General features: G+C 37.1%; 2 protein-coding genes across 6 annotated transcripts in view; one reads left to right on the top strand and one right to left on the bottom strand.

Moving 5' to 3' along the window:
* MACROD2 (mono-ADP ribosylhydrolase 2) overlaps nt 1-11,037 on the bottom strand; it is a 2,047,210-nt gene extending 2,036,173 nt beyond the window's left edge. The window contains exons 1-2 of the mRNA XM_086701648.1: nt 10,746-11,037; nt 5,194-5,310 (exon numbers count right to left, since the gene is read on the bottom strand). Of these exons, the coding sequence (XP_086557774.1) occupies nt 5,194-5,310; nt 10,746-10,791 (163 nt within the window). The 5' untranslated portion in view covers nt 10,792-11,037. The remainder of the gene's footprint in view (nt 1-5,193; nt 5,311-10,745) is intronic.
* A 346-nt stretch (nt 11,038-11,383) lies between these two features.
* The window catches only part of SEL1L2 (SEL1L2 adaptor subunit of SYVN1 ubiquitin ligase), a 123,356-nt gene continuing 113,619 nt past the window's right edge, over nt 11,384-21,120 (top strand). For 3 of the 5 annotated variants that reach the window (XM_086701649.1, XM_086701651.1, XM_086701652.1), the window contains exon 1: nt 17,829-17,977. In XM_086701649.1, the coding sequence (XP_086557775.1) occupies nt 17,920-17,977 (58 nt within the window). In that variant the 5' untranslated portion in view covers nt 17,829-17,919. Of the gene's footprint in view, nt 11,425-17,828; nt 17,978-21,120 lie in introns of those variants that run through there. The other 2 variants (XM_086701654.1, XM_086701653.1) reach the window with 2 other exon arrangements.

Raw genomic sequence — 21,120 nt, forward strand, 5'->3', positions numbered from 1 at the left:
CTCTCTCTAGTCAACCCACACATCTCAAAATATTTTTATATACTTCAAAAAATGAAGATTCACACTTACAAAGTCTTCACAGTTCACAATTTCTAGTTAAGTATTTTCAAATGACTATAAATCAAATTTGAATATATGTAAGACATGAAATCTATCAAGATATGAAATATGAAGTTTCTTCCTAAATGACCCATTTTTTAAATTGTCATACCTGAGTAAAATAATTGTATACTTTTCATCTAACTTATCTTCATAATTTATTACATTTTGTCTTTGTTGTTCCATATGAACATTAAAAATAATGACTCAAACATCTAAACTTACAGCTGTAGCTATTTTCCCTAACACTAATTAGGAAGAGAAAATTAGCAGAAGCATAGCAGAATCTTTGCCAATCATTTGCTCCCTCTAAAGAAAGGAACAACAATGCTTCTCTGAGTGGTGTTATAGAACATTAGCTTGGAAGTAGCAAAGGAGAACAGAATTCATATCAATTAAAGCTGAGAATTTTTGTCCCTACAAAGAAGCAATGCCATCTTTCTATCATATCCATCCATACATCCATGTATGTATCTCTGTCTTTCTACTACATCTTCAGACTACAGTTCAGTAATTGTATGTTTTTATGTGAGAGCTATACTTTAAATTCACATACACACATGCTGTGTTACAGACTGTTAACATTGAAGTATTCCCACTTAATATATCTATGTGTCAAGGAGAGAGAAAGAGAGATTCAAAATAACAGTCAAAAATTAAAAAGTACCCTTTCATTAGTTTTAGAAGATTTCAGGAAACCAACTCAATTTGAAAAGTTTATGGGGCGCCTGGGTGGCGCAGTCGGTTAAGCGTCCGACTTCAGCCAGGTCACGATCTCGCGCTCCGTGAGTTCGAGCCCCGCGTCGGGCTCTGGGCTGATGGCTCAGAGCCTGGAGCCTGTTTCCGATTCTGTGTCTCCCTCTCTCTCTGCCCCTCCCCCGTTCATGCTCTGTCTCTCTCTGTCCCCAAAATAAATAAACGTTGAAAAAAAAAAAATTAAAAAAAAAAAGTTTATACTGCTTTTTCTGTATAAATTGTATTACATGGAAACAAAAAAGGTGACAAGAGAAAGTTCTTTATAGAAGTCCAACTAATAAATGAAGACAAAATGATAAAATTAGGATAAGATCATCAATGGCTGCTAAAACCATTAGGTGAAAGGTGATAGGAAATTTTACAATGGATGGATTAGGCTGACAATACTGGAGCCTAGTGATCAGTCTTAACACAGAGAGGGAAGCAAACACTACTGCCTTGCGATATTATGGAAAAGAAGTATGAAGTATTCCTTCAAAAAATTAAACCCAAGTCTGATCAAGCCTCTGGATTTAACCACCAGCCTATAAGAAACTGGACTCATAAGAAATACTGTGGACCGAAGAACACATTAGACACCACAAAGATTCAGTCAGCAAAACCCAAAATGTGAAAATTTCTATATGGCAAATAACTTTTTTTTTTAATGCTTCTTTATTTCTGAGAGAGAGTGTGAGTGGGGAAGGTGGAGAGACAGAGAGAGAGACAGAGACAGAATCCGAAGCAGGCTCCAGGCTCTGAGCTGTCAGCACAGAGCCCAACGTGGGGCTCAAACCCACAGACCACAAGATCATGACTTGAGCCGAAGTCAGACACTCAACTGACTGAGCCACCCAGGCACCCCGGCAAATAACTTATCAAACAAAATTATGGGAGGTTGGGGGGGGGGGGGGGACAGAGAGAAAAAGAACTATATGTTAAAAGATACTTAAGAAATATATTAAACGCAGCATTTGGATCTTGTTTAGATCTTAAACAAATCAACTGTATTAAAAAGAGGTAAAACCCCTCCTCATGAGACAATTGTAAAAATCTTAATACTAGTTGGACATTTAATTATATTAAAGAATTATTAATTTTTAGGTGTGATTGATAGTGTTGTTATAGTAAAGCAACAAAAAATATGTCTCTTTTAGAGATACATACATATGAACACATACATATATTTACAGAAAAATTTGATATGATATACAAGAATTGTTTCAAAATAATTTGGAAGCACTGGTGTAAGATGAAATAAAATTGGCCATGTTTTAACTGTTGAAACGGGTGATTGGTGCATAAAGATTCATCATACCACTCTATTTTTATATATGTTTTTAAATGCTCATTTAAAAGTTTGAAAAAAATACAGAATTGTCCTTCATAGACAGTTAACCTCTGAGGTGTTCTTATTTAGCATACTAATTGAGCTCACCTACCCATGAGGCACTATTGCAGTTACAGAGACACAGTATAATAAGAGACAAGCACTTAAAAATTCCCTACAAAAAAGCAACTGGCAGATGAAATAGAATTATTAAGTGAAAGCACATAATTCCAGAGATTTACCAACAGCAGTTGACAAATATGAACATGAACAATAAAGTGGGTTGTGGTTTGTTTTTTTGTGGGTTTTTTCTTTTTTTTTGTAATCATCTCTCATCCCTTCCCTGTCTGATCCATAGCTTGCCAGTATTACTAGAGTAGCAAGTCAAAGTGAAAATATTGTCTATTTATAGGAATTCCTTCTTTCTATACAATGATTTTATATTTGGCAATTTTTGGTTCCCTCCTTTAGGATGCCTCAAAATCAAAATTATGACAAATACGTTCAGCTACTCTCCAGCTTATTTAACTTTTTACTACAATATAACAAAAAGCATTTAATTACAGTAAAACAAAACTGAGCAAAGAAAAAAAATTAAAAACAACAGCTTGAGAACTTTCCATGTAATCTTGGGTATCAAGGTCAAAATGTCCTTCTATAAAAATTTAAGTAATAATGGTAAACTGTAACACTTGAAATTGGTATATTGTGCTAGCCCAGTAAATACTGTTCATTTCCTACAAATAGAAACTATGACAGAGAATTATAGACTTCTTTTAAAACTTAATTGGAAATTTCATACATAAAAAATTAAGTCATTATAAAAATATGAATCTACTTATATATACATTTATAAGCAGTGGTTTAAACATTTCAAAACAAAATACAAAACTATAGTTGTTCTTTATCATTGTTTTAATTTATAATTTTAAAGGATCTGTTAAAATACTAAAATTCTCTTTACTAATATTTTAGCATAACTGAGCACTGGATAGGAAACAATGAAAGAAACCACTTACAAAAGATATCTATCATGTAAAGAAATAAACAGATATTACTTGTAGAATGAGCCATTCCATTTTTTTTTTTTTCATGAAAAAGAAGAGGCTAGTCATTAATTTCTAGGTCACAACAGAGGAGCAAGTAACATTAGATGGAAAAAACAAAAAAACTGTTCAACAGAAATACAATTTTGACCACACCACCTCACTCCCCATGAAAGACTTTTAGTTCCAAACAGCATGAATGAAAAAACTGAAATATATAGAGCAGTTGTAACCCACTTATAAAGCTTATATCGGGATATAAGAGTAATTAGGGAATAACAATGAATAACTGGTGTTATTCAATGTATTTTTCTGATTTGGGGATATATTTTGGTGTCTATCTCTGAAAACACCCAACTGTGAGTTATCTGATAATCCAATTCAACCCTACACTGTTATATGAATATTCAAATAGAAGCAGCCAATATAAAGGCCAAGCCTTAATGCAGAGATGAGCAGACCCAACATTGGGCAATATAACCTGGTATCGCTACTGCTTTGTCAATTGTTCTGGCAGCAACAGAAATCCACCTCTATCTGAGAGGCAAAAAGTGTTTTAAAAGAACATCAGGTACTATATCCTTAGAAAAGTAACCAGCTAAAACAGCAACTAAGAAAGAAAATTAAATGAATGAAGCACTGGAAAAAAAGAGATCTACTAGCCATAAAATAACGGAGCTGAAGTATTCAATACCAGTTTCTTACAAACAAAAGAATAACTGAGACCCAAAAAGGAAGAGGCACATGGTCCTAGAACAAAAAAAAATCTGTCCTGTTGGGTCTCTAGTTCTATATTCTTTTCATTACACAGCACTACTTTCTCTATCAATGAATGATGTCTTAATCAGACCATTACTAAAATAATTTGCATTTATTTTGCTGAAAACCCTGAGCAAGCAGGTTAGATGTGTATGTCCCAATCAGCTTGTCCAATGATCCCATTATAACTTGAGGTAGAACTACTACCTTCACTTGCCCAAGGTCACATATGTTTTCAAGCAAAATCTGAAAACCCACATGTTTTGCCTTCTTGAAAAAGAAAAATTCTGCCTAAGATGCAAACACTAAGGTGAATGTGTTCTCTTCACAGACAGAAAAGCCTAATTGGGCTGTTGTTTCCCATAGATTTGTCCACTGGAATTCCATACCAGACTTCTTGTTCTAAACTCACAGTATCCTGTACAGTTCCATCAATCGAAGACCATAACCTGTGAAATTAGCATGTTCCAAGTCCCTTTCATAAAGTTACCTTTCTTTCTCAAATGTTAAAAATCCTGAAAAGCACCTTATTTCTTCTAAACTTTACATCCAGAGCAATGAGTGCTAATTCAGAAGTAAACATAATAAGTATCTATTAAATCTATTACATTGTTTTTTAAGAATTTCTTGCATCTATTTTTTCAATACTTAAAATTTCACTTATATTCTAACACATATCTTGACTCAAACAATCTATGCTATACTCTCATTAAATCATAAAGACTTTGACAGTAAATTTTGTAATACAAATATTTTACATGTAGACATAATACCATACTATACAAAACATATACTCTTCTCTAAAACTCTGTGAAATACTAGTTTTTCTTTGTTCTTCCTAACGCACTTTCAACTATATCCAATCCTTACAATAACTTAAAGAAATCCAATATAAATGAATCTAATCAAAACAAACTCAAAGGGCCACACCACCAAAGCACCAAATCCTTAATATTAATTACTCCAAGAACAACTATGGAATAGTTTTTTTTAAGTGTCATATTATAAATGTGGATTGTAACATGAATTATGTTAATATAATTTCCTAAATTTAAATAACACACAATAGGTTGCTAAAAACAATTAAATGCAACCAATTACTTCAAATAGCAAAAATGTCATCTGTTTACTGAATGCCAGTTATTCATTTCTGTCAAAATTGTCTCGCAGAAATCATAAATAAATGGGAACAGTATATACCTAAAAATGTTCTGAGAAACTTACCATCATTTTGGCTCTTGCCCTTCATCTCTTCCTTCCACGATAGGATGGTGTTCAGGGGAACATAGTCCCTTATGTATTCTTTGCGTCTCTCCTCTAAGGTCATCTTCAGTAAACGTTCTTGCAAAACAAAAGCAGAATCTCCATTTGTATTTAACTTTTAAATTCAGCAATTATTTTATAATTTAAACATTAATCATATAAACAAATCAAAGAATTAGTGTGGGCCTGAGAAACATCAAAATGAAAATCTAATGATTTCATATTTGACTGTTAAAAAGTGTTAAGTTAACACCATGTTACTGGGGCATGTGGGAGGGAGGGGGAATCAAAGCCTGATGAGGAAGACTCTTTTGTGATAGACCAAGAAATAAGTGAACTCTTTCAATCAACATCTACTAACAGTCTACTATGTGCCTGTAATGTTTATACACTGCCGGTACAAAGGTGATCCTTAAGCTTGAGGAGTTCACAAGACAAAACGGGAATGGATAATATACAAAGTAACTGCTACATAAATAAAATACAAAATCCTAAGACAAATACATAGAAATGTTAAGAGCACAAGAAAGGCAGCTACCAAGGTATTTCCTTAATTCTAAAATGCCATCAACAATAAAACTACACTTTCAATGTAATATCTTTGTGGAGGTGATTAAACACAACTTGCAGGGGGCGCCTGGGTGGCGCAGTCGGTTAAGCGTCCGACTTCAGCCAGGTCACGATCTCGCGCTCCGTGAGTTCGAGCCCCGCGTCAGGCTCTGGGCTGATGGCTCAGAGCCTGGAGCCTGTTTCCGATTCTGTGTCTCCCTCTCTCTCTGCCCCTCCCCCGTTCATGCTCTGTCTCTCTCTATCCCAAAAATAAATAAACGTTGAAAAAAAAATTTTTTTAAACACAACTTGCAATATACATCTTGGTAAGATTAAAATATTCTTCAAATGCACCTTAGAATTATTAACAGTTGGTGTCACTTACAAAGAAGTCACTGTTCTTGGGGTGTCTGGGTAGCTCAGTCAGTTAAGTGTCCGGCTCTTGATTTCCACTCAGTTCATGATCTCACAGTTTGAGTTCATGCCCCACATCAGGCTCTGTGCTCCACACAGAGGCCGCTTAGGATCCTGTTCCCCTCTCTCACTCTGCCCCTTACCACCTCAAAATAAATAAACTTTAAAAAAAAAAAAAAAGCCCCTGTTCTTTAAGAGTGGCAGGACTTCACACATATAATGAAAATAATCTTTCCAACAACTCAGCAAAATTGGTATTATTATTTTTTTAAGGATGGTTTTTTAAGTTTATTTATTTATTTATTTATTTATTTAGAGTGTGCGCACACGCACAAGTGGAGAAGGGGCAGAGAGAGAATCCCAAGCAGGCTCCACACGGTCAGCAATGTGGTGCCTGACACAGGGCTTGAACTCAAGAACTGCAAGATCTGACCTGAGCCAAAATCAAGAGTCGGAGGCTTAACCAACTGAGCCACCCAGGCACGCTGGTAGTATTATTATTATTTTGTAGATAGGGAAATGAAGCACATCAATGTTCAGCACCTTGTCCAAAGCAAGAAAGCTTTCCATTCAAATCCAGTCACATATCTCCCTAAGTCAAAAACTATAGCCTAAACTATTAGTCACTATAGTGTACTACTGTCACAGGAAAAGCTCTTCAAAAAAGGCGATGTGTTTCTGTATGCCAGCAGCCATGTATCATATACTTTACCAAAGGTCTACACAATGTAAAGAGATTGACAGTTGTACTCTCCAACTGTCTGTCAGCAGATTACAAGATGAATGGATTTAAGGATAGTACCTAGTTTCAGGTGTCTAACTCTCATAAAATAATCACTTTAAAAGATTCTTTCACAGAAATAAACTGCCAAAGGTTTTAATATAAGTACAAGTGAATAAGAAATGGGGAGCCAACATTTGTCCTACTCCTAGAACTGGCTTTTCTTCAGCCACATTAAATGATAATAAGATATTTTAATTAGATATGATAAAACCAAATCACAACACTACAATACTCAAAGGACAATACTGTATTGAATGTAAGATGCCTAAAGGGTATTCGAGTTGAAATCAAGAATATGGAATTCAGGAAAGAGGTTTAGCTTAGAGATTTTGGAAATTATGACCCAAACTTCTGGTCCTAAAGGAAGTTAATAGGAAAAGGTAAGGGATGTGATCAAACCTAAAACAAAACAAAACAAAACAAAACAAAACACCATAATCAGGGAGTGTACACAAAGAGGAAACTTAAATGCAAATAAATAAAATGAAATAAAACTTAGATGTCACTGGACGTACCAGGTGAATCAAAGTGCCAGTGATGTAGAAACCGGCAAAGTTATAATAAGTAGAAGAAGGGAAATACTGTCAATTGCTACAGGAAGATCAGGAAGAATAAAAATCAATAAGCCATTGGTGGAGTCTGAGTGGCTCAGTTGGTTAAGCATCTGACTCTTGATTTTGGCTCAGGTCATGATCTCCTGGTTTGTGGGATTGAGCCCCCATTGGGCTCTGTACTAACAGTGTGGAGCATGCTTGGGATTCTCTCTCCCTCTCTCCCTACCCACCTCAAAATAAACATTTTTTTTTTTTTTTAAGTCCTTCCTTTAAGATAGGAACAGAACTGAAAAGACAAAGGACATGTAAAGAAATGGACAAATGAGACTACAGGGGAAGATATTATGGCTGTTCGTGTTACGTGAGATGAATTTTCTCCGTGCATTAAAAGGAAATGTCATGTGTTTGTGTAGGAGAAGGGAGGGGGGTCTTGATGGCATAGGAAGCTTTAAGGAAATGATAAATTTGGAAGACTCACACAAAGGAGAAGGGATGACTAGCACTTACCAAAACACTACTAAAAAGTTCAGATCACTAATACAGAAATATTACATCATCAGTGATCAGGTTGAGAGATATTTTGAAGCAACTCACAGTTTTAGTAAATGTCAGAAGGTAATACGGGAAGGCAACCTGGCCTCCGTGATTCCATTTATTTAAACATTTAAGTATGGACACTTAGAACAGAAATAAGATCAATAATAAGAAAATAAAACAATGAGATAATTTATGTCTCAGTTCTTAAAATTATAATACACATTAAGTGGTTTTAAATTATAGCTCAAAACAGTTTATTTAACACATGTGGACTTGAGAAGTCCTTAGTTATTTGTTTCAACAATGAAACATACTGAGGACCACAGACATCTATACAGTTTCTTTAGCATTACACAAAACTTGTCCTTAATGCTTCACCTTTACAATGAATCTCTGCTCTATGAACCAAGCATATAAGTAGGCAGACCTACGATTAGATGGCATACTGAGTAAAAGTATGTTTACAGAATACCCTGACATTTCAATGAGGTGGGTAAGCCTTCCTTTAGATTTAAGTAACAGCTGCAAAAATATAATACCAGCCTCACAAGTGCAATGAAAGAAAAAAAGTCATGCACCCCATCAGCTTCTTTAATAGTAACAACCATACTGGAAATCCTTAGCTCCTTCTTTTTAAATATTAAATATTCCAAAAATAGACATCCTGATAAACTGAGACATACATTAAAGTCTTCAAATCACAATGTTTTTCCTTTAACATTAAACTTCATGCAAAAATAGTTAGTTTTAGACAGGAGAAATTTACTTTGTTAGATACCTTTAATTGTGCATTTACTTCTTTATTTAGAAAATATTAATTTGGTTGTACTTTCCCCTACTGTTAGAAGAAAAAAAAAAAAATCAAGACATCAAAGATTCTAAAATGTCTGCTCTTCACAGTCCAAATATGTAGGTGTTAAATGAAGGAACCATTGTAACATTGTTACTTTAGGAACATTATTATGACAGAAAAATAGTTCCTAAGCAATAATCATTACTTCATCAATAAATTATGTACTGAAAACAATCTCCATGATTTCCACTATTTTGCCTTATTAACAATACAAAACTAACATTCCAAGACCATCAACAAAAATGGGCACAGACGATCTTTCAATGCTTACAAGGTAAATCATTGTTAAAAGTGTGTTGAAACTAAAGTAACTACTACTGCAAAAACAAAGATTATTTTACACTAATTTATATCTACCAGGCTATTATTTTCAACAGCATTTGTTTTGTGACACCAGAATTTTTACTTCGATATAAGCCCATGATCATTAAGATAGAATTAAATGACATACAACCCAATCTTTCAATATTTTAGAGACCATTTTACTTGGATTGTTCAATTATATTAACTCTTCCCAGTAGTTCACTTAAAAAAGAATCCTTTCTTCATCCCCTTCCTCGGAATTATTTTAAGTAGGCCTTACATAAAGGATTCTTTTTCCACATTCATTCTCTTCCTTATGTCCACTGTTTGGCCTTAGTGTTCATAAAAGCCAGAGCTTGCAATAATAATCTACAAGTTTTAAGAACTATTTTCAAGCAAATCAACTTTCAACCTAGTCACTCCATTATCCTTCTAATAAAAAGATAGGATTCTTCGGAGAAATTTGCACTACCCTCACCTGACCTCACTCTGGTACACAGGTTTAATCTATGTTAGCAGTAGCAATGCAAGTTCTCTTTGCTACTCTTCTGTAAAAAGCTACAGTGTGAAAAGAATGAAACAACTCCAGACACTAAAGTTTTATCTCAGATTTATCTAATTATGATGCCAGAGAAAAAGGGGAGAGGAAGAGAGAAGAGAGGGTTGGTTCGCACACTTCTGTCTTACAGAAATCAGTGCCACTGTCAATCTAGCTGATTTGGATGAGCTTTGATGTGCACAAAATTCAGAGGGAAGCTCATTCATGGAGAGCGGTATCAGTTTCACAACCTTACTCTGAGCAGCTTCAGATTACGAATGGGGATGAAATACAGAGAAACACACTGCAGAGAAAGCCCATTCAGACTTCTCTGAAAGCTCTTATCCTCGCGGACAAGACGCCCGTTTTCAGTTTCCCCTAGAGTTCCAGGTTTCCAAAGTCACACTGCGGCGCAGAAGGAAGAGGCCTGGAGACGGGGTAAACGCCCGAAAGAGCAGACACTCTACTAGCTAGGGGGTGGGGGGCTAGAGGCGAGGAGTGAATAGTTGAGGGTCAGCTGGGCGCGAAGGCGCAGCAGCTGCAGCAGCTAATGTGCCCGCCGGCGGGCACGTGTGCCTGGGACAACCTGGCCAGGAGTCCAAAAGTCCCAGCTGGGGTCCCAGGAGAGGGTGGGGGACCTGAACAAGTTGTGCTGCGGCCCAGGAACTGCCGCTCAGGGGTCTCCGCCACCAGCCAGGCGCAGGCAGCCCCGCATGGGAAGAAGGTGACCGGGCGCGGCAGGCAGCAGAGGGGCGTGCGCCCACACGTGTGCGAGCTGCAGGTGCCCGGGGGCGGCGCGTGCACGCCGGTAAGCGCGCGCGTGTGCGCGTGTGTACACACGGACACGCGAGGGAGGCGGCACCGGCCGGGCAGGCGCGAGACGGGAGCTCGGGCGGGGGGCGCCGCGGCACACACAGCCCTGACCCCCACCCCCACCCGACTCCCACCCCCCACAGCCCCAGGACTCGACGGGCCAGTTACCTTTCTCCTCTCTCCACACCTTTTTCTTCTTGTTGCTGGGGTACATGTTGCCGTGGGGGTGGCTGGCTTTAAGCTGCAAGTTCCCCAGGCTCACGGGCAAACAGGGTGTGTGTGGAGTGGGAGGGGTGGGAGGGGACACTCGGGAGGAAAAAAGTGCAAGAGGCTCCGAGTCCCGCGCCGCTAGCCAGTCGCTTCTCTCAGCCCGCGCTCCGCTTCGGCTCCCACCCGCCTCAGCCCCGCGGCCGCCGCCAAAGCAGCACCTCAGCGCCTGTCAACTAGGTCACGCCTCGCGCTAACCTAACACCCGCGCAGGCCCCGCCTTCCAGCCGCTAGCCAGCGACGCCTCCCATTGGCTGTACCGCCCGCCGCTCTCCGCTTTCCAGTCACCGCGCGCCCCTACTTCGGCCCCAGGGCGCACGCGCAGGCGCAGGCTCGGGCCCGACGCCGAGGACGTTGGGGAGCTAGAGGGGGCGGAGCCAGGGCGCGAGGGGGCTGGAGATGGCCTCGCGTTTTAGGGGGCGGGGCGTGGAACGGACGCCTGGGAGGAGCGTGAGGCTGTTAGCGCTACACCAGGCTTCGCGCAGCTAGGAGGACCTGAGGGCGTGGCCAAGGGCCAGGTGCGCCAGGTGACTGGCTAACCAGCCGGCGAAAGCAGCCTGCGGAACTGGAAGATGTGAAGGTAAGAGGAGAATTGAGTCAGCGCGAATTGTTCGTGTCTACTCCAACTGGCCAGTCTGAATGGATTTTACCAGATAATCTGAAGCTTTCCTCTTGGTGAGTAAATTATAACCAAAAAAAGTGAAAGGATCGGGAAATAGCTCGTCAAACTTTAGTAAAAATTAGTTTTCACTGGAGTTCTGTGAAGTTTGCAAAGAACAAAGATAAACTGAACTACTCAAGGAACTGAAAAGTAGTTGGCAACCAACATGTTACGTTAGAAACAAAAATCTGATATCAAAGCAGATCAACCAGAGCCAGGTCATCTTATCCTTTTGTTCCTTCTCCAGTTGCTTCAACTCAAGGCACTGGGTTAAAGGACTGGCTTGATTCTGAGTAATACTTACCTGTTGGTGTTCTGAAAATACAGTTCAGGTGGAGCCAACCAAAAAAGTAGGGTGATCCAAAATTTAGATCCTCTCCCCAAATGCATTACATTGCTAAATATTAGACCATCCACAAGGCTGATTTGGTGGATGTAGTGAATCCACATTTATTTGACAATTGGGGTGCTGTTTTATGTATTGTACTTAAGCCAGGTGTGTAAGAGCTAATATTTGCAACACATTTTTTAATAATAAAAAAAGGAAGAAAGAAAGGCCCTGTTAAGAATTGTAAAAAAATGAAATGTTTTGAGTAACAGAACACTCATGAATATGATTCATGACATACTAATGTAATAATTTTTATTTTAATAATGCCTCTGAGACTTCTCTTTTTCTTTTAATGCTGTGAAATACATAAAAATTCATTTGGCTGGGAGAAATAAGGGAGGCTTCAAGAAGGAAGTGACATTTGGGCTAGTAATAAAAATATGCACTTATTTTTTGGCAATGGAAATAAAAGAAGGGCTCTGCTTCAATATACATTACAAAGGTAGAATCAATAAACATTGGTAATGGAATAGATTTTGGGAACAGAATGAAGAAGAGAAAGAAGAGTTTCATGGGTTAGTTTAGGAGGAGGATGGCAATATTATTAATATTAGGCAATTAAGAGCAGTTGCAGATATTGTGGGAAATATATTGAGTTCTTATTTAGAAATGCTAAGTGTGAAGTGTCTGCTGGAAAGTGCATCATACTGGGCACTATCTTTTTTGTTACAAGAGAGAACCCGTTTCCACCCCAACCTAGAGTTCATCTGTGCTTTCTTAGGAACCTTAAATATGCTACTGATTATTCTTTATTTCATGTTAACTCAAGGAACTAGAACCATACATCAACTTTTAAACTTTCTCAAGTCTCTTTCATGATAAAAAAAAAAAAAAAAAAAAATCGCCCTGTGACTCCACAACACCTTCCAGCTACTGCATCTCCTTTCTTTCCAAATGGTTGTCAATACCTGCTGTGTCAGTTTCCTTACATCCCACTTTCAATTTTTCAGTCCCCTCTCTTCTAGGTTCTTTCCTATTAAATAACTGAAATAGCTCTTGCTAAGGTGACCAGTGACCGTCACATGCTGTGTAATCGTCATTTTTCAGTCTTTCTCTTACAAGATCTCTTGGCAGCATTTAACACTCTTGACCTCTCATTCTTCCTTGCAGCATCCTTTTCCTTCAGTTTTTCTCACCCTTTTGAGATTCCTCCTGTATGGCCATTCCTTCTCAGTTTCCTTTACTGGCCCATCTTCCTTTGCAGCCATTACATTTTGGAGTTCATTAAGACTTGGTCTTATCCCCTTATCTCTTTTCACTATATACTTTTTTTTTAACAACTTTATCCGTACTCATGGTTCAGTTATAATAGTGATTTTCAACCAGGGGAAGTTTTGCCCTGTAGGGAACACTGACAATGTCTGGAGACATTTCTAGTTATTGCAACTGAGAAAAGAATGCTACTGGCATCTAGTGGGAAGAGGTCAAGGATGTTGCTAAGCATCCTAAAGTGCATGGTTCAGCCCCCCACAACAAATCATCTGGCCCAAAATGTCAACACTGCTGAGATTGGCAATCCGAGTTATACCAATGACTGCCAAATTTATTATTTTCGATAAAAATTTCTTCTTGAACTTTAGACCTATATGTGCTACCATATACTGTATCACAACTTTAAGAGGCAGCATTATGCACTGGCTAAAAGGTATTTGAAGCCAGACCATCTGGATTCAAATCCTACGTTTACCCTTATTGACTTTGTGACCCTTGCTTGGCAAGTTACTCAAAGTCTCTACACCTTGCTTATTTAAATTATTATATGGAGATGGTAATATAGTATCTACCTTGATTGATGTGAGGATTGAATGCATTAAAACACATACAGTGACTAGCACCTAGTAAATGTGGCAAAGATGCTCACTAATACAATTTTCTTTCTCTTGGCCCATAGAAAAATGATATTTCCCAGCCTCCCCCGAAGTTAGATAGGATGTGTAACTGTATGCTGAGTGGGTTATAAGGCAAAAGTGATGTATGCCATTCCAGGCCATCAAATCTTTTGTACACTTATGCATATTCTCTCTTTTCTTTTCATGGTGATCTCAGAAGCAGCATGTCAAGAAGGAAGGAGCTTGGATCCCTGAGTCACTCACTGCTAGAAGGAGTATCTCAAGGATCCAAGGAGTACCACATCAAGCTATGATATAAACAAAACACTTTTATTATGTTACAGCATTGGTATTTAGAGGGTATTTGTTTTAGCATTAACTATTCTGATAAAATACCATTATCATTGAAAAGTGTTAAATATTAATATTTACTCTCTCAAAAGTACCTGAAATGTACCATGTACCACACTGAGCTCATGATCTTTCCCCCACACTTAGACTTCTTCCAGTGTCTCTTATCTCTTTGAATGGCTCATCACCCATTCAGTTGAACAATCTAGAAACCTAAACACTATCCCTGATACCTCTTATAACTTTATTCTCATTTCAAATGAACTGCTATACCTTCTCAATTTTATCTCCTGTATCACTCTTGAATTGCTCACCTTTCCAATGACACTGCAATAAGCTCAGTGTGAATTTAACTGGACTACTACAAAGACTTCTTAAGTGGCCCCCGTGTCTTCTCTTGCCCCTCTTATGTCCATTCTATCCCCTGCATCACATTTTCAAATGTGATCATGTTGTGAAATGTGATCATGTTGTAAATCACTGTTGTAAATTATTCAATGACTTTCTAGTGGTCTTTGCAATGGACTTCATTGTATTCCCCCAAAGTTTATTTATTGAAATCTTAGCTGACAGTGTTATTATATGTAGAGACTGGGTACTTAGGAGATAGTTAAGGTTAAATGAGATCATAAGGGTGAGACCCTAATCCAGTAGGACTGTGGCCTTATAAGAAGAGGAAGATATATATACATATATATAATATTATATATACATTATATATTATTATATTGTATATTATATAATATATATTTTATTGTACATGATTATATCATATATTATATTAATATGTATTATATTTTATATATATTATATCATATATTATATATTATATATATATATATATGTATATCCACTCTTGCTCCTCCTCCTCCTCCCCCCTTCCCCATCATACATGCCATGTGAAGACACAGTGAGAAGGTGCCCATCTGCAATATGGGAGAAGAGCCTTTGCCATAACCAGGCTATGCCAGCATTCTGAACTGTGAGAAAATTAATTTCTGTTGTTTAAGTCACCCAATCTATAGCCTTTTACTATTGCAGCCCAAGCTGACTTATACAGTCTTATAAAAACTAAATCATTAAGAATAGAAGGCTCATCACCTACCAATTCTCCTTACCCCCACCACCCAATTTCTGGTTTCATTCATACCAACCATAGAGCTTTTCACTTCCTTGAACACATCTTATTCTCACCATATGGTCTATTCACATGTTTGCCACTGTAACTGAGACATGATTTGCTTAGTGAACCCATTCTTTTTTTTAACTGTTCTTTTTTTTTAATGTTTGTTTATTTATTTTGAAAGAGAGAGAGTACACATGAGCAGGTGAGGGGCAGAGAGAGAGAAAGAGAGAGAATCCCAAGCAGGAAACTGACACGAACTGTGAGATCATGACCTGAACTGAAATCCAGAGTGGGACGCTTAACTGACTGAGCCACCCAGGCACCCCTTAGTGGACCTACTCTTATTCTTATTCTTATTAAGCTCAAAAATCACTCCTTGGCAAAGCCTTCCCTAACACTGACCCCACCTGAGCCCTACCCACGTGTTCTTTTATATGCCCTCAGTGCTCATTTACTTCCCTATATAGCATTTTTTACACTTTGAAATTATAAATATATTTGAGTGATTCTTTTGTTAATATTTATCTTTCACTCTGGACTCTCTTTCACTCTCTGAGGACAGGAAGTATATCTTTTTGCCCACAGAGAATGACACAATGCCAGATACAAAATAGATTCTCAATAAAAATTATTGAATGAGAAGAATGAGCGTCCATACAGAGATGTTGGTAAAACTGAGGAAGAGCACATGAGACCAAAAGAGGTTACCTTGGGGAGGCCATATTTTTAAAGCAAAGACTAAGAGAGTAACTGACAAGTGAAATTAACAAATGCCTGAAAAAGAATGGCATACATCATTAGCATATAGTAGGTATTCAATAAGTGAATGAATAGGTGAGGAAGTGATAGAATGAGTGAGAAATTGTGTTCAAGCAAGTAGAAAAATATTTGCAGCTCAATTTTCAGAGAAACCAAAAATATGTTTTCAAGAAGATGTTTGTGGTTAGAAATATCAGATATCTCACAGATCAAGTAGGATGAGAACTGAGAAAAGATCATTGAATTTATAGTCTATGTAAATCAGTGAAAATAAAAACAAGTAGTTGAAGAAAAAGTGAAAAACAATGAGAAGTGATTGTGGTCTGTTTTGTTTTAATGTTTAGAGATTAAAGGATAAGTAAAGTACATAGTAGTTGGAAGGACACCAGAGTCAAGGGAAAATTTTTCTAAGAGACATGAAATGAAATGAAAAGTGTTTAAATTAAGAAGATTGGTGACAAAAGATTGAGACAAAAAAGAGAAAAGAAGGACAAATGTCAGAAATACTAGAAAAAGATAAAGCAAATGTGGATAGAATCAAAAGTGAGGGAAGTCTTGGACTTAGAGTATAGAAAAAGCATTTCATCTTTTGTGATGAATTTGAAAAAAGAATGAAGATTCAAAAAAATTTTTAATGAAAAGAAAGTAGAGGGAAGATAGGTCCAATGAGTTCAGTTCAGTGAAAGTAGGAGGCAAAATCATCTGCTGAAAGATACTGATAAATCTGGATCCAAATGGGGAATGCAAAAAATATTTGGAAAATGTTTAACAGATTATATTTAAGAGTTTAAATAAATTATATTTAGGCAATTTTTAAAAGTACAGAAGTTAGGAAAGTCCCATTTTGAAGTCCCTTGGTGAAAGGAAAAGATACTAGGGAATAGACAGAATAATGGTCCCAAAGATTTCCAGGATCTAATCTCTGGAACCTGTGAATGTTACCTTATTTGGCAGAAGGGACTTGCAGATGTGACTGAGGATCTTGAGATGGGGAGATTATCCGATATTATCATGGTTGGCCCTAAATGTAATCACAAGTGTCCTTGTAAGAGGAAGACAGAGAGAGATTAAAGCATTGGGAAACTAACAAAGGGAGTAAACCTGGAAATTCAAGGCAATAAATATGTCTATTTCTGAAGTAATTACCTGTACACACTGTAAATGTTGGATATATTTTAGGCATAATTTCTCAGTTCCATTCCTTGGATAGTCTTAATATTCCCATGCTTTTACCTAAATATTCATTTTCATTTCTGGTTCAAGCCTTGAGGGTACTCACTTATGAACTGCCCATATTGTTAAAGACAATGAAGAGGGCATTTTTAAATACCTTTTAAGGAAAGTGTAATGAAATGCCTTTTAAAAAAAAATGATCACTGGAATTTGTTTGCCTTTGTCCCAGTAAAACGTCAGCAGTTCTTTACTCAAAAAGAGGATAAACATTTTCACCAAGATGGCGACGAAAGCAGACTTGATCCATATGCTTCCCGTGCACCATCGCCTTCAGATGTTAGAGTGAAGGATGATGTTAGGTCAGCTCACGTACTTAATTGTGTTTTCATATAAGTGCAGCTTGCAACACTGAAGGTAACATAAAAATAAACACTTCTAGCAGTTCTGAAAATGACTTGAATGTTATTGTGGACATGTACAAATTGGACTTCTGGTTTATTTCTTTCCTTTCAGAGAGCAACTCTTACATATCTTAAACATACTCCTTATCTCCCTCCCACCAGACTAGCAGACTAGATATGGTTCCCTCCCCGTAGCCTGCTCTTTCCAGTAGCTGCCTTCATTCCAGTTGAAAGGAACTTTCTGGCAGCTCATTGGCCCAAGAGTAAGGAAATGGTTGCTTAGCAACCAAATCCTGACCCCTGCAAACCTGTAAAGAGGAAACTTGTGGGCCAGCCACCTAGTTCTGCCTGTGTTATAAGTAAGGAGGAACTGCTTATGAGAAGATGAAGCCCCTGTCCCTGTTAATAGAGATATTGATCATTCTTGGGGTCATAATTAAAAGTAAGTTTTTCTGTCTTTATGGTTGTCTATGAGGGTCTTCTCTCTTTAACGGTAGTAAGGGTAGAAGCTGATTCGAAGATCATAAGTAACCTCACTATACTCCCAATTGATACCATTTGGGGGGTAAGTACTTAAGAATATCCAAACAGGATAGAAATCAGTGATACTCTTATTTAGGATAATACCTGGCAAAGATGTGTGTATGAGGGAAAGAGAAGGAGGGAGGGAGAAAGGGAAGGAGGGAAAAATAGAAAAGATTGAGCAATTTATGAGGAAAGCATTAAAGTAATTTTTATAGAGTAGGGATATTTGAGACAGGTTGTTAAATTTTGTTGAATCCAGAATATTATGAATATTTAGTTCCAGGACTTTAATGGAAAAGTAGAGGACTCAAAGAGTTGTGCATTAATTTATATTCTTACAGCCTTTTTTAATCTTTTCACAGTAACATTTGTATTTCCAAAGTTTCTAGGATTTCTAACTAGTTACTATCTTAAAATGGAAATTATTTTCCAGTCTTGTTTCTCTGGCCTTTTACTGAATTAATTTTTACTCAGTCCTCAGAAAATTTACTCTTCCTGAATTCAACCTAAGAAATATTCATGTACATTTAATCTAAGAATGCAAGGTTGGTATAATATCCAAAAATTAATTAATGTAACACACCACATCAATAGAGTAAAAGATAAAGACCACACACGGTCATCTCAATTGATGAAAAAAAAAAAAAAAAAAACATTTGACAGAATTCAACATCCCTTTCTGATAAAAACACTCCTCAAATTTGAAATAGAAAGAAACTTCCTCAACTTAATAATAAAAAGCATCTTCGAAAAATCCACACCTCACCTTACTTGTGGTGGACAGGATGGGAAAAGAAAAAGTAAAACTATCTGTATTCACTAAAGACAGAATCTAATATACAGAATATCCTAAGGTATCCACTATAAAATTATTAGAACTAAGAAATGAGTTGAGCAAGGTTGCAGGATAAAAGGCTAATAAACAAAAGTCAATTCTATTTCTTTACAGTCACAATGAACAAACAAAAAAAAAAATGAAATTAACAGTTCCATTTAGAATAGCATCAAGAAGAATAGTTACTGGTAATACATTTAACAAAAGTACAAAGCTCTTACTCTGAAAACTACAAATATTGTTGAAAGAAATTAAAGAAAACCCTAATAAATGAAAACACTTCTCAGGGCACCGGGGGGGCTCAGTAGGTTAAGCATCTGACTCGATTTCAACTTGGGTCACGATCTCACAGTTCGTGGGATGGAACACTGCATGGGGCTCAACGCTGACAGCGTGTGGATCCTGCCTGGGATTCATACTCTGTGTGTGTGTGTGTGTCTTAAAATAAATAAACATAAAAAGAAAATACTTCTCATGTTCATAGTTTGGAAACCTTAATATTAAGACAGCAATACTCTCCAAATTGATCTAGAGATTCAATATAAAATCCCATCTGACTTCTTTGCAGAAATTAAGAAAATTATCTGAAAATTAATATAGAAGTGGATGTTTTTAAACAAAAAGAACAAATTTGAAGGACACACACTTTCCAATTTAAACATTTACTACAAAGCCACAGTAATCAAGACTGTATGAGACTGACATGAGGACAGACATAGGTCAGTGGAATATCACTGAGAGTTTGGAATTAAACCCTCAAATTTATGGCCAGATGATTTTTGGCAAACATGCCAGGCAACTCAATGGAGAAGGAAAAGAATAATTTCTTTAGCAAATGATGGGGATGACTGGAGAGCCGCATGCAAAAAGAGTGAATTTGGATACCTACCTCACACCTAATGTAAAATGAGTCAAAGATGTAAATATAGTAACTAAAGATGTAATCTCTTAGAAGAAAACAGGCATAAATTTTTGTGACCTTCATTAGGCAATGATTTGTTAGGTATATCATTAAAAGCACAAAAAAAAAAAAAGAAACAGATAAACTAGACATCATCAAAATTAAGCATTTTTATGCTTCAAGGGACATCATCAAGAAACTGAAAAAACAATCCACACAAAAGGAGAAAGTTTTTGCAGATTATATATCCAATAAGGTTTAGCATTCGGAATATATAAATAACTTTTACAAACTCATCAGCAAAACAGCAAACCAGTTTTTTAATGGGTGATGAATATTTGTATACAAATTTTCTGTTTGGACATCTGCTTTCATTTCTCTTGGGTATGTACCTAAGGAATTGGATAGACATTTCTCCAAAAATGATACAAAGATGACCATAAAATGCATGAAAAGATATTCAGCATCATTTGTCCTTAAGAAAATGCAAATCAAAACCACAATAAGATGCCACAATGAGGATTTAACTATAACAATAAGAGTGGGGACTGAGAGGAGCAAATGGATGACAAGGCTAGAGAGAATAGTGACATAAGAGTCCAAAGTAAGAGTGTCCCTAGAAGATGGGCATGTCCAAATGCCAGAGAGAGTATGGAAGTGAGGTAAGGGCCAACAAGGTATCACTAGATTTAACAACAGGGAAGTCTTTACCTTTCCAGGATAGTTTTATCAGAGAAGCAGGGACAAAACCTGATTTCAATTGATGGGAGTGAATAGGAAGAGAGAAAGTAGAGACAGTGATGATAATTACAGAGTTCTTTCTGTATTATGGCACTTTGCAAGGTCAGACTTGAGTCTTTAAGAGATAATTTATTGATTGCAGGTCTACAGAGACCCAGGGAAGTAGTTAGGGGACAAGACAGTTACTTTACAAGCCACGCTATAAGACCTGTGGTTCGTACCCAAAATCAGGTTTTACCCCACTCTGTTTTTTTCTTTTCCAGCCTTTATAACCCTAGATCTCCAGGCAAAACAGACAGGGCTGCCTTTTTTTCACTCACATATACCTTGCAAACTTGCGTATTGTTTTTTATACATTTTTTCACTTGATGCTCAATATACTTTCACTTCCCCTATGTAAAATTATTGAGAGAGGGAAGCTGCCATAACTATGTGATTGTTCCTGACTCTGCATTGACCTAGGGAAAGTTCTAAAAGAGTTTCTGACATTTTTTTCCCTTTTGGTAAATCCTTAGAAAAAAGTAGTTCATTCTGCTGGAAAAAAAATGCATAGTTTATTCCAAAGTGTGGCTTAGAAAATGGA

The sequence above is a fragment of the Puma concolor genome, chromosome A3 (assembly GCF_028749965.1).
Source record: "Puma concolor isolate L17-30 chromosome A3, mPumCon1.1.hap2, whole genome shotgun sequence".
NCBI classification, from domain to species: Eukaryota; Metazoa; Chordata; class Mammalia; order Carnivora; family Felidae; genus Puma; species Puma concolor.